Here is a 14,503-nt window from a genome sequence, read left to right on the forward strand (position 1 = left end):
TCAGGAAGGAGACGCGCTCTGTCTCCTAGAGATGAACGTACTTTGGTGCGAAAAGTGCAAATCAATCCCAGAAAAAAAGCAAAGGACCTTGTGAAGATGCTGGAGGAAATGGGTACAAAAGTATCTATATCCACAATGAAACAAGTCCCATATCGACATAACCTGAAAGGCCGCTCAGCAAGGAAGAAGCCACTGCTCCAAAACCGTCATAAAAAAGCCAGACTACGGTTTGCAACTGCACATGGGGACAAAGATCGTACTTTTTGGAGAAATGTCCTCTGGTCTGATGAAACAAAAAGAGAACTGTTTGGTCATAATGACAATCGTTATGTTTGGAGAAAAAAAGGGGGAGGCTTGCAAGCCGAAGAACACCATCCCAACCATGAAGCACAGGGGTGGCAGCATCATATTTCGGGGTTGCTTTGCTGCAGGAGGGACTGGTGCACTTCCCAAAATAGATGGCATCATGACAGGAAAACTATGTGGATATATTAACGCGACTTCTCAAGACATCAGTCAGGAAGTTGAAACTTGGTCACAAATGGGTCTTCCAAATGGACAATGACTCCAAGCATACTTACAAAGTTGTGGCAAAATAGCTTAAGGACAACAAAGTCAAGGTATTGGAGTGGCCATCACAAAGCCCTGACCTCAATCCCATAGAAAATTTGTTGGCAGAACTGAAAAAGCGTGTACAAGCAAGGAGGCCTACAAACCTGACTCAGTTACACCAGCTCTGTCAGGAGGAATGGGCCAAAATTCACCCAACTTATTGTGGGAAGCTTGTGGAAGGCTACCCGAAACGTTTAACCCAAGTTAAACAATTTAAAGGCAATGCTACCAAATACTAATTGAGTGTATGTAAACTTCTGACCCACTGGGAATGTGATGAAAAAAATAAAAGCTGAAATAAATCATTCTCTCTACTATTGTAACGGTTGTCGTCGGGAATAGAGGACCAAAACGCAGCAGGAATGTGGATGCTCATCTTGTTATTTATTTTAAATAAAGAGAACACCAAAATAACAAAACGAAGAACGCACGAACAACAAAACAGTCTTGTCATGCTCACACAGGCAAAACAAGAAACAATCTCCCACAACACCAAACCAAACAATTACCCATATATAGGACTCTCAATCAGAGGCAACGAGAAAGCACCTGCCTCCAATTGAGAGTCCAACCCCCCCATCAACCTAAACATAGACATACAACAAACCAGAAAGAACATAGAAATACAAAACATAGAAAATAGACCAAAACCCGGAAATAATAAATCAAACACCCTACTACATAAATCATCACCCCGAACCACATAAACAAAATACCCTCTGCCACGTCCTGACCAAACTACAATAACAAATAACCCTTATACTGGTCAGGACGTGACAACTATTATTATTTCACATTCTTAAAATGAAGTGGTGATCCTAACTGACCTAAGACAGGGAATCTTTACTAGGATTAAATGTCAGGAGTTGTGAAAAACTGAGTTTAAATGTATTTGGCTAAGTTGTATGTAAACTTCCAACTTCAACTGTAGCTAGTAGTATGTATCTGTGTATGTATAGTAGTGTGTATATGTGCATGTACAGTAGTGTGTATGGTTTCTATGTGGGTTCACAGACAGAGAGACAGATAGGTTGAGGGGAGGTGGCTGTTTCCCTCCTATCTGGCCAGGTGTCACTCAGCACGGTCATTCATTACCGAGGTAACCCGGTCGGACCTGGCAGCCACTATCTTCCCGTCACTGATACTTCCCCTGACCTTCAGTGTGTTGCCAGCACTACTCCCTTCATTCCTCTCTTTCTCCCCCCTTCAACCCCCCCCCCCACCCACCCCCCCCACCCCCCTCTAACCTTCACTTCCTCTACCCTCCCTAGAGGCCTGGCCTGGCCGTCCTCTGAGCAAGCACTACTACTACTGTTGACACACAGGTCAGGTCACTGTGGATCGGATCCACAGTCCATAGAGTAGCATGGTGGGTAAGTAGCTGTAACTAACGCATAACCAGCCAGAAGGCCAGAGAGCATTACACGACGGGGCCAGAGCCAGGCACTCCCAGGCCCTCTCTTCTTCTCATAGCTAGCTAGAGAGCCACGCTTGGAGAGCAGATGGCTTGTTGATGGCAGGAAAGATAGTCAGGTTTCATCGTTCTCTCACACCCTGAAGTGATCGGCTTCCTCAGGGGCTGGGGTGAGGAAAGTGTGAGGAAGGGGTGGGGACACTTCTTTAATGGCTGCTGACATAGTGTGATTTCCCTCTCGCTAATTCTTCACACAGATTCTTTCCAGAGTGATGGTTGGGAATGGGATCACTCAGGGCTCAGGGATAATGTAATGCACTTTAGGAGTGTATGGAGTGCCTTTAATGTCCACTGTAAAGGCAAGGCAGGGAGGGAAGTCTTGGAGATTTCAATGGGGATGTGTGACTGAAGTGGGGCTGAATTGTTTGAATCCCAGGTGGGTTAAGGGGGCAAGGCAAGGTAGGGAAGGAAGTGTTGACATTTTCTCTGGGGATGTGGGATTGAAGTGGGCTCAGGGATTGGGTTGAAACCCAAGGTGCCTGCCACACGTACATGTAGGTTGGTGGCTCCTTAATTGGGGAAGAAGGGTCCGTGGCAATGGCTGGAGCATAATTAGTGGAATGGCATCAAATACATCACACAGTTTCCATGTGTTTGATGCAATTCCATTCGCTCCGTCCCAGCCATTACAGTGGGGAAAAAAGTATTTGATCCCCTGCTGATTTTGTACGTTTGCCCACTTACAAAGAAATGATCAGTCTATAATTTTAATGGTAGGTTTATTTGAACAGTGAGAGACAGAATAACAACAAAAAAATCCAGAAAAACGCATGTCAAAAATGTTATAAAATTATTAGCATTTTAATGAGGGAAATAAGTATTTGACCCCTCTGCAAAACATGACTTAGTACTTGGTGGCAAAACCCTTGTTGGCAATCACAGAGGTCAGACGTTTCTTGTAGTTGGCCACTAGGTTTGCACACATCTCAGGAGGGATTTTGTCCCACTCCTCTTTGCAGATTTTCTCCAAGTCATTAAGGTTTCGAGGCTGACGTTTGGGAACTCGAACGTTCAGCTCCCTCCACAGATTTTCTATGGGATTAAGGTCTGGAGACTGGCTAGGCCACTCCAGGACCTTAATGTGCTTCTTCTTGAGCCACTCCTTTGTTGCCTTGGCCATGTGTTTTGGGTCATTGTCATGCTGGAATACCCATCCACGACCCATTTTCAATGCCCTGGCTGAGGGAAGGATGTTCTCACCCAAGATTTGACGGTACATGGCCCCGTCCATCGTCCCTTTGATGCGGTGAAGTTGTCCTGTCCCCTTAGCAGAAAAACACCCCCAAAGCATAATGTTACCACCTCCATGTTTGACGGTGGAGATGGTGTTCTTGGGGTCATAGGCAGCATTCCTCCTCCTCCAAACACGGCGAGTTGAGTTGATGCCAAAGAGCTCCATTTTGGTCTCATCTGACCACAACACTTTCACCAGTTGTCCTCTGAATCATTCAGATGTTCATTGGCAAACTTCAGACGGGCATGTATATGTATTCTTGAGCAGGGGGACCTTGCGGGCGCTGCAGGATTTCAGTCCTTCACGGCGTAGTGTGTTATCAATTATTTTCTTGGTGACTATGGTCCCAGCTGCCTTGAGATCATTGACAAAATCCTCCCGTGTAGTTCTGGGCTGATTCCTCGCCGTTCTCATGATCATTGCAACCCCACGAGGTGAGATCTTGCATAGAGGCCCAGGCCGAGGGATATTGACAGTTCTTTTGTGTTTCTTCCATTTGCGAATAATCGCACCAAATGTTGTCACCTTCTCACCAAGCTGCTTCGCGATGGTCTTGTAGACCATTCCAGCCTTGTGTAGGTCTACAATCTTGCCCCTGACATCCTTGGAGAGCTCTTTGGTCTTGGCCATGGTGGAGAGTTTGGAATCTGATTGATTGATTGCTTCTGTGGACAGGTGTCTTTTTTACAGGTAACAAGCTGCGGTTAGGAGCACTCCCTTTAAGAGTGTGCTCCTAATCTCAGGTCGTTACCTGTATAAAAGACACCTGGGAGCCAGAAATCTTTCTGATTGAGAGGGGGTCAAATACTAATTTCCCTCATTAAAATGCAAATTAATTAACAGCATTTTTGACATGCGTTTTTCTGGATTTCTTTGTTGTTATTCTGTCTCTCACTGTTCAAATAAACCTGCCATTAAAATTATAGACTGATCATTTCTTTATCAGTGGGAAAACGTACAAAATCAGCAAGGGATCAAATACTTTCCCCCCCACTGTATTATGAGCCGTCCTCCCCTCAGCAGCCTCCTGTGATGTAGACTCCACTCCAATCTGATCTGTGTGTTTACAGTGCTGACTGAGGGTTAATATTAATGCAGTCTCTGTATAGTGAAGCCTTCTCATTAAAGGCTTGGTTTCCTCTAGACAATCTTCAGTCAGCGTCATTGTATCCAGATCAAACTTAGTTGACAATGGCCAGAGTTGTTAAACAGGAATTTGATAGATCAAAATACTTTATAGTCAAGATTTTATATGAAGCTCTTCTCAACATGGATTTATGTTCGACTCTTCTTAGGATGTAGGTTGTGTGATTATTAGATTTCATTTGTTATTTAATATGATCAAGCTTAAGTGTTTACTTAATGCAAAGCACTGATGCCCAAAAGCATTACAAAGTAATCTGAGGCAGACAACAAAATATCAATACCACAAAGCATCTTTATCTCCAGCCTAGAGTGTTCTCCCAGTCACTACGACTACCATGTCATCTACAATTAACTTACTGTGCAAGAAACAGATGACAGTTGAGATTCGAAAATTGGCCTTGAGAGCGCCAACGCCATGGCAACCCAATCCCCGGCCTTGGGAAGGGAAGGTCTGTGAGTGTGATGGCAGGAAGCGCTGCCCCAATATGGGTATGGATATTGAATCCGATTCTAGGCCGCCAATGATTACGACATGATATGGCGTGACTGAGTCACAGTACTAGCGCTCGTTTGCTTAGGTGTCATTGGTGCCCAGATACGCAGCCATCTGTCCCTGGCTGCTGGAGTCACTGCGATGCGATCTGTTGCCCTGGGGAAAGGCCATGCCGTATTGGATCATAGTGCCATCTACAACATTTGAATAGCATTGGTATAAGTGGATTACATAAACACAGAATCCTTCAAACGGATCAGAATTTGAGCTTAAAAGGTCCTCTGAGAAACACAGAATTTATATTTTAGTGGACAGTAAATGGACTGTAAATAACAATTCTATCATCAATAACAGTTTAAAACATAGCCAGCCCTTCTTTAGAAATGGCGTACAGCCGGGGTAGATACTAGACAGTGGCTGCAACCAAAGTATGGACCTTCCTGGCACTGGCACTACCACCCACCAGCCCACATCTGAATCACATAGAGGGGGTCCCCTCCCCCTGGCCACCCCCTGGCCATTCTGACACAGGCATGACATGCTGGAGAAACATCCATTGTCTAGATAGAAAGGTCAAAGGCTTGGCCATTTGCTGATATAATCCACATTATATTTAGAGCATGTTGTCTTTCCCTTCAGTCAGCAATATGCTGACCATTATGAGATCAAGTAGTGATATCAGTAAGCTGCTTTTGAAAGTGTTCCTAGCCTGATTTCTGATCTGTTGGTGCTGTATTATCTGTATTAGCACATAGGAGTTGTCTATACAGTACAAACAGATCTGGGACCAGCTGGCTAGGGTGTACCCATAATGCAGCAGTAACAAGAGGGTAGAGTCCTTGTGTTTGGCAGAAACCTGATGAATATGTGGCAGGCGTGGGACCAGTGGGATGCCGGGTTGCATAACATCACAGTAGTCCATGGTAACCCTGCCAAGTTAGCCCCTTCCTCCCTGGTCCTCATCCTACCTGTGATTGGTCCAGACATATTATGTACCAATCACACTTCGGCTTAGTCCAACTGTCTACTCCTGGTGTGTATTTTTAGGCGTCCGTGCAGTGATGCCTGGTGGGCTTGAAGAAAATAAAGACAGGAAAGACCATAAAAGGGATTGTTTCCTTCAAATGAGGTGCTGCTTACCTTATAGTCAAGCAACCGTAGCTTTAATAACAGATATAGGAAACATCCATCTGAAGTGTCAGGGATTGACAGAGAGACAACAAGACAAGAACTGAGACAGAATTAATTTGACCTCGTCCCTCTGATCCCTCTAGTGTAATACGTTTGAGGATGAGCCCATGGTAGTTTGTTTCAACAAAGTAGTAGAGAGTAGAGAGATAAAGGGTTGCTAAGCAACAGGGACAATGGCGATGCTGATTCCTTCCCTTTAAAAGGGGAAACAGTAATTAACCTGCTTGAAAGGCTTAGAAACCACCAGTGATTCTGCAAATTGTTTAACTCCCATGCAATCCCATACTGCAGCATAGTACTGGGCCTATGTCCTGCTTCTGTTTTGATCTGAATATGGAAAAGCAGGTAGGATTGTGTGTGTGTGCGTTTTTAAGGATAACAATTTGAAGTTGAAAATTGGTTCTGCATGTAATTGGTTCTGCATGTCAACAAACATTTCCTGGTGAATCTGATAAACAGAGGGTGAGTAGGTGAGTGCGTCTGTCTGTGTGTGTGTGTGTGTGTGTGTGTGTGTGTGTGTGTGTGTGTGTGTGTGTGTGTGTGTGTGTGTGTGTGTGTGTGTGTGTGTGTGTGTGTGTGTGTGTGTGTGTGTGTGTGTAGTCTGTTCTCTCACCACTCCGATGGAGAAGTAGTTGTTGACGATGCAGTTGGGGACTGGGTCTCCCTTCTCCTCCTTGTCTACAGGGACAATGTCGATGTTCCATCGGTCCAGCATCATATCTGTACTGTGTTCTATGTCCCGCAGAAACTTCAGCAGGCTGCCTCCCTCATAACCTACAGGACAGGACAGAGAGACGGGTGAGACATGACACAGGGAGATACAGCCATCACACACTAAGGTCACTCACACTGTCAGACCCAGGCTCTCAGAACAAGTTTTATTAATTCAATAAGATCTAGTATTCATCAAATTGCATAGTGCTTTCTGTATTCCATTTGACGTGAGGTCAGAGGCCTTGGATTCCTAGAAGCAAGCAAAGAGAAAACTAAGATTGAGTGGTGAGAAGGGAGTACATCTGAAACCCTCACACTGACAAAACAGCCTAATGGCAGACAGTATGGATGTACACAATAGAGTCATCATTGTGGCCTTACGCCCCAGAGGGGATGAAGAGGAGTTAGTAAGTAAGTACACTGCCATGGGATAGAACTCCTAACCTCCAGGCCTCTCTGAGAGAGACTATTGGTACACTCAAAAAAATGCTGTGTTAAAAAAACCCAATTTGGGTTCTTTGGTAACCCAGCACTGGGTAAATATTGGACAACACACGCTGGGTTATTTTGACCAAGCCAGTTACGTGAATAACCTAACATGGTGGGTTGTTGGGATTACCCAAACATGGTTTAATTTAAATATTAGTTGGTTATTTTTTACTGTCATGCTGGGTTGACATGCAGCTGGGTCTTTCTTAATGTACAGTTGTGGCCAAAAGTTTTGAGAATGACACAAATATTAATTTTCACAAAGTCTGCTGCCTCAGTTTGTATGATGGCAATTTGCATATACTCCAGAATGTTATGAAGAGTGATCAGATGAATTGCAATTAATTGCAAAGTCCCTCTTTGCCATGCAAATGAACTGAATCCCCCCCCCAAAAAAAAAATTCCACTGTATTTCAGCCCTGCCACAAAAGGACCAGCTGACATCATGTCAGTGATTCTCTCGTTAACACAGGTGTGAGTGTTGACGAGGACAAGGCTGGAGATCACTCTGTCATGCTGATTGAGTTTGAATAACAGACTGGAAGCTTCAAAATTTAGGGTGATGCTTGGAATCATTGTTCTTCCTCTGTCAACCATGGTTACCTGCACGGAAACACGTGCCGTCATCATTGCTTTGCACAAAAAGGGCTTCACAGGCAAGGGTATTGCTGACAGTAAGATTGCACCTAAATCAACCATTTATCGGATCATCAAGAACTTCAAGGAGAGCGGTTCAATTGTTGTGAAGAAGGCTTCAGGGCGCCCAAGAAAGTCCAGCAAGCGCCAGGACCATCTCCTAAAGTTGATTCAACTGCGGGATCGGGGCACCACCAGTACAGAGCTTGCTCAGGAATGGCAGCAGGCAGGTGTGAGCGCATCTGCATGCACAGTGAGGCGAAGACTTTTGGAGGATGGCCTGGTGTCAAGAAGGGCAGAGAAGAAGCCACTTCTCTCCAGGAAAAACATCAGGAACAGACTGATATTCTGCAAAAAGTACAGGGATTGGACTGCTGAGGACTGGGGTAAAGTCATTTTCTCTAAGGAATCCCCTTTCCGATTGTTTGGGGCATCCGGAAAAAAGCTTGTCCGGAGAAGACAAGGTGAGCGCTACCATCAGTCCTATGTCATGCCAACAGTAAGGCATCCTGAGACCATTCGTGTGTGGGGTTGCTTCTCAGCCAAGGGAGTGTGCTCACTCACAATTTTGCCTAAGAACACAGCAATGAATAAAGAATGGTACCAACACATCCTCTGAGAGCAACTTCTCCCAACCATCCAGGAACAGTTTGGTGATGAACAATGCCTTTTTCAGCATGATGGAGCAACTTGCCATAAGGCAAAAGTGATAACTAAGTGGCTCGGGGAACAAAACATCGATATTTTGGGTCCATGGTCAGGAAACTCCCCAGAACTGGTGGTCAATCCTCAAGAGGCGGGTGGGCAAACAGAAACCCACAAATTCTGACAAACTCCAAGCATTGATTATGCAAGAATGGGCTGCCATCAGTCAGGATGTGGCCCAGAAGTTAATTGACAGCATGCCAGGGCGGATTGCAGAGGTCTTGAAAAAGAAGGGTCAACACTGCAAATATTGACTCTTTGCATCAACTTCATGTAAGTGGATCTGTTTTTTTTTTCTTCTAAAGTATTTCTATTTACTTCGGATCTGGAATCCCTCAACTGAAGCTAGCCAGCTAACTAGCTATCAGCTATCAGTCAGTAAACCACTACTAGCGGTCATCAGCTAACCTTAAGCTCGGAAAGCTCTCGCCAGTTTGTACAACGTGACTCAAACCAGAGCATAACGGACCTATTTTTCTCTCCATATCCCCGGATTCTTACCGCAAACTCTGAACCTTTTCATCTGGATCTTCGCAACTAGCTAACCGCAATCCCGGGTGACTACTCCTGGCTAGCGTTTCCATCCCAAAGTAAGCACCAATTAGCCTGAAGCTAGCCCGGCTAGCTCCTGGGCTACCACCAAAGCCCACTCCTGGGCTACAATATCCGGACCCCTTCTACAGCCGGTACGGGGCACGGAACCCCGCCGATCCTCTACGACTGGAATACTGACATAATCTGCCCGAGGATTCCAACAGGCCCCTCGGGCATGACGTCCCCCAAAGGCCCTTCTGCTAACTTGATAGCTCCGGTCTGCTTACTGCTAGCTTGCTAGCCCCGGTCTGCTAACTGCATTCTTGCTAACCCCGTCTACTAACTGCTAGCTTGCTAGCCCCTGTCTGCTAACTGCTAGCTTGTTAGCCCCGGACTACTAACTGCTAGGTTGTTAGCCCCGGCCTGCTAACTGTCTGAATCGCCGTGTCCCCAGCTAGCCCAACCACTCACTGGACCCATACGATCACTTGGCTACGCATGCCTCTCTCTAATATCAATATGCCTCGTCCATTACTGTCCTGGTTAGTGATTACTGTCTTATTTCACTGTAGAGCCTCTAGCCCTGCTCAATATGCCTTAACCAACCATGTTGTTCCACCTCCTACATATGCGATGACATCACCTGGTTCAAACGTCTCTAGAGACTTTGTCTCTCTCATCATTACTCAATGCCTAGGTTGACCTCCAATGTACTCACATCCTACCTTACCTTTGTCTGTACACTATGCCTTGAATCTATGCAATCGTGCCCAGAAACCTGCTCCTTTTACTTTCTGTTCCGAACGTGCTAGACGGCCAGTGCGTATAGCCTTTAGCCGTACCCTTATCCTACTTCTCCTCTGTTCCTCTGGTGATGTAGAGGTTAATCCAGGTCCTGCAGTGCCTAGCTTCACTCCCACTCCCCAGGTGCTCTCATTTGTTGAGTTCTGTATCCGTTAAAGCCTTGGTTTTATGCATGTTAACAAGCCTACTCCCTAAGTTTGTTTTACTCACTGCTTAAGCACACTCTGCCAACCCAGATGTCTTAGCCGTGTCTGAATCTTGGCTTAGGAAAACCACCAAAAACCCTAAAATCTCCATCCCTATCTATAACATTTTCTGCCATGATAGAACTGCCAAAGGGGGCGGTGTTGCAATCTACTGCAAAGATAGCCTGCAGAGTTCTGTCTTACTATCCAGGTCTGTACCCAAACAATTCGAGCTTCTACTTCTAAAAATTCACCTTTCCAGAAACAAGTCTCTCACCGTTGCCGCTTGCTATAGACCACCCTCTGCCCCCAGCTGTGCCCTCGACACCATATGTGAATTGATTGCCCCCATCTATCTTCTGAGCTCGTGCTACTAGGTGACCTAAACTGGGACATGCTTAACACCCCGCCATCTTACAATCTAAGCTTGATGCCCTCAATCTCACACAAATTATCAATGAACCTACCAGGTACAACCACAACTCCGTAAACACGGGCACCCTCATAGATATCACCCTAACTAACTCGCCCTCCAAATACACCTCTGCTGTTTTCAATCAAGATCTCAGCGATCACTGCCTCATTCCCTGCATCCGTAATGGGTCTGCGATCAAAGGACCACCCCTCATCATTGTCAAACGCTCCCTAAAACACTTCTGTGAGCAAGCCTTTCTAATCGACCTGGCCAGGGTATCCTGGAATGACATTGACCTCATCCCATCAGTAGAGGATGCCTGGTTATTCTTTAAAAAGGCCTTCCTCACCATCTTAAACAAACATGCTCCATTCAAAAAAATTTGAACCAGGAATAGATTTAGTCCTTGGTTCACTCCAGACCTGTCTGCCCTTGACAGGCACAAAAACATCCTGTGGCATTCTGCATTTGCGTCGAATAGCCCCCGTGATATTAAACTTTTAAGGGAAGTTAGGAACAAATATACACAGGCAGTTAGGAAAGCTAAGGCTAGCTTTTTCAAACAGAAATTTGCATCCTGTAGTACAAACTCAAAAAAGTTCTGGGACACTGTAAAGTCCATGGAGAATAAGAGCACCTCCTCCCAGCTGCCCACTGCTCTGAGGCTAGGAAACACTGTTACCACCGATAAATCCACGATAATTGAGAATTTCAATAAGCATTTCTCTACGGCTGGCTATGCTTTACACCTGGCTACACCTACCCCGGTCACCTGCACGGCACCCTCCACAGCAACCCGCCAAAGCCCCCACCATTTCTCCTTCACCCAAATCCAGATAGCTGATGTTCTGACAGAGCTGCAAAATCTGGACCCCTACAAATCAGCCGGACTAGACAATCTGGACCCTCTCTGTCTAAAATGATCTGACGAAATTGTTGCAACCCCTATTACTAGCCTGTTCAACCTCTCTTTCATATCGTCTAAGATTCCCAAAGATTGGAAAGCTGCCGCGGTCATCCCCATCTTTAAAGGGGGTGACACTCTAGACCCAAACTGCTACAGACCTATATCTATCCTACCCTGTCTTTCGAAGGTATTCGAAAGCCAAGTTAACAAACAGATTACCAACCATTTCGAATACCACCGTACCTTCTCCACTATGCAATCTGGTTTCAGAGCTGGTCATGGGTGCACCTCAGCAACGCTCAATGTCCTAAACGATATCATAACTGCCATCGATAAGAGAAATTACTGTGCAGCCGTATTGATCGACCTGGCCAAGGCTTTCGACTCTGTCAATCACCACATTCTTATTGGCAAACTCGACAGCCTTGGTTTCTCAAATGTCTGCCTCGCCTGGTTTACCAACTACTTCTCTGATAGAGTTCAGTGTGTCAAATCGAAGGGCCTGTTGTCCGGACCTCTGACAATATCTATGGGGGTGCCACAGGGTTCAATTCTCGGGCCGACTCTCTTCTCTGTATACATCAATTATGTTGCTCTTGCTGCTGGTGATTCTCTGATCCACCTCTACACAGATGCAGGCTATTCAATCGATCACTGCCCGCACCTGCTCGCCCATCCAGCATCATTACTCTGGACGGCTCTGACTTAGAATACGTGGACAACTATAAATACCTGGGTGTCTGGTTAGACTGTAAACTCTCCTTCCAGACTCACATTAAGCATCTCCAATCCAAAATTAAATCTAGAATCGGCTTCCTATATCGCAACAAAGCATCCTTCACTCATGCTGCCAAACATACCCTCGTAAAACTGACCATCCTACCAATCCTCGACTTCGGCGATGTCATCTATAAAATAGCCTCCAACACTCTACTCAACAAATTGTATGCAGTCTATCACAGTGCCATCCGTTTTGTCACCAAAGCCCCATACACTACCCACCACTGCGACCTGTACGCTCTCGTTGGTTGGCCCTCGCTTCATACTCGTCGCCAAACCCACTGGCTACAGGTTATCTACAAGTCTCTGCTAGTTAAAGCCCCACATTATCTCAGCTTACTGGTCACCATAGCAGCACCCACTCATAGCATGTGCTCCAGCAGGTATATCTCACTGGTCACCCCCAAAGCCAATTCCTCCTTTGGTCGCCTTTCCTTCCAGTTCTCTGCTGTCAATGACTGGAACGAACTGCAAAAATCACTTAAGCTGGAGACTTATATCTCCCTCACTAGCTTTAAGCACCAGCTGTCAGAGCAACTCACAGATCACTGCACCTGTACATAGCCCATCTGTAAACAGCCCATCTATCTACCTACCTCATCCCCATACTGTATTTATTTATTTATCTTGCTCCTTAGAACCCCAGTATCTCTACTTGCACATTCATCTTCTGCACATCTACTATTCCAGTGTGTAACTGCTATACTGTAATTACTTTGCCACCATGGCCTATTTATTGCCTTAACTCCCATATCTTACCTCATGTGCACTCACTGTATATAGACTTTTTGTTTTCTTTTTTCTACTGTATTATTGACTGTATGTTTTGTTCATTCCATGTGTAACTCTGTGTTGTTGTATGTGTCGAATTGCTATGCTTTATCTTGGCCAGGTCACAGTTGCAAATGAGAACTTGTTCTCAACTAGCCTACCTGGTTAAATAAAAAAATAAAAAGAATAATAATTGTCAATTAAAGCCTTTGACACTTATGAAATGCTTGTAATTATACTTCAGTATTCCATAGTAACATCTGACAAAAATATCTAAAGACACTGAAGCAGCAAACTTTGTGAATATTAATATTTGTGTCATTCTCAAAACTTTTGGCCACGACTGTAATATAAAGTTATTTCAGGAAGCGTGGCTTATTAGGGGTGTGGCTTTCAGATAGATCTTATTGGCAACCTGTGAGAGTTTTTTGCATTTTACAAATTCTTTTAGAGTATTAAGATTACTTATTACATATTGTAATAAGGTGGTATCTTTCCCAACAACGGGATTTGCATAAACTTTTAGGGATTTTATACATTTCTGTAAGCCTGATTGAAGCTACAAAAATGTAAATGTTCAACCTTAACATGTGATAACTATACAACAGAACAGATGAATTTGAATGACATACACTCTAATGGGTGGCTAAAAATAACTATCTAAAAGCCACTCCCCTACTAAACCTTGCCTCCAGTCTTCTGATCTGACCCGCTGGATCTCATCTCAATAACCCAGCATCAACAGTGTGAGTGTAGAGGTAGACAGTAGAGGCATACACAATAGAGTCATCATTATACTGTGTCATGGGATAGAACTCCCGAACCCTGGGGGGCTCCGGTGAGCGGGTCCTCTGTGTTGGAGACCAAGTGGGTCTGAACCACAATTACTCTAATGATGACTGTGATCAGTACTGCTGAGAGGTGGACCGGGGTGTTAGGGTTACACCAGTGGCTGTCATGGAGGCGTGAGCGTCTAATGAGGACCCATCACTCAGAGCACCAGGGGACTTTAACACTCACATGGCGACCCATCCTGACAGCCAGGGTTCATGTGTGATGAAACTTGTTCCCCCTCCTGTGCTCCAGACCTGGGTTCATGTAATATCAGAAATCCTTCAAATAATGGAACTTTGTTCGATTTTTCAAAAATAAAGTGTGTACCCAGGTCTGCATCAGGGGACGTTGACACTGAGAGCCGAGGCCCATGTGTGATGACACGCATTTCCCCCCGTGTGCTCTCCAACAGACTGAGCTCACACTTTTCCACCCTCATGTACATTTCCTAAATCACAGAGGGAGAAGGCAATGATGATGTAATGTAAGAAGCCAATTAGCCTACTGAAGATTTAACAAAAAGCTCACCGACTACTTATGGCACAATAGCATGCTCTTCCATGTTCGCATACAAGCATA

At 45.1% G+C, this 14,503-nt stretch overlaps 1 protein-coding gene across 6 annotated transcripts in view; it reads right to left on the bottom strand.

Annotated features, from left to right (window-relative positions):
- The window catches only part of LOC106582334 (diacylglycerol kinase beta-like), a 181,520-nt gene that overhangs the window by 65,811 nt on the left and 101,206 nt on the right, over positions 1-14,503 (bottom strand). For all 6 annotated transcript variants that reach the window (XR_006761218.1, XM_014165320.2, XM_045704807.1 and 3 more), the window contains one exon: positions 6,764-6,924. Coding sequence is in view for 5 of the 6 variants with exons in the window: in XM_014165320.2 (XP_014020795.1) it covers positions 6,764-6,924 (161 nt within the window). In the remaining variant the exon portion in view is untranslated. The remainder of the gene's footprint in view (positions 1-6,763; positions 6,925-14,503) is intronic.

This window comes from Salmo salar, chromosome ssa21, assembly GCF_905237065.1.
Source record: "Salmo salar chromosome ssa21, Ssal_v3.1, whole genome shotgun sequence".
Classification (NCBI taxonomy): domain Eukaryota; kingdom Metazoa; phylum Chordata; class Actinopteri; order Salmoniformes; family Salmonidae; genus Salmo; species Salmo salar.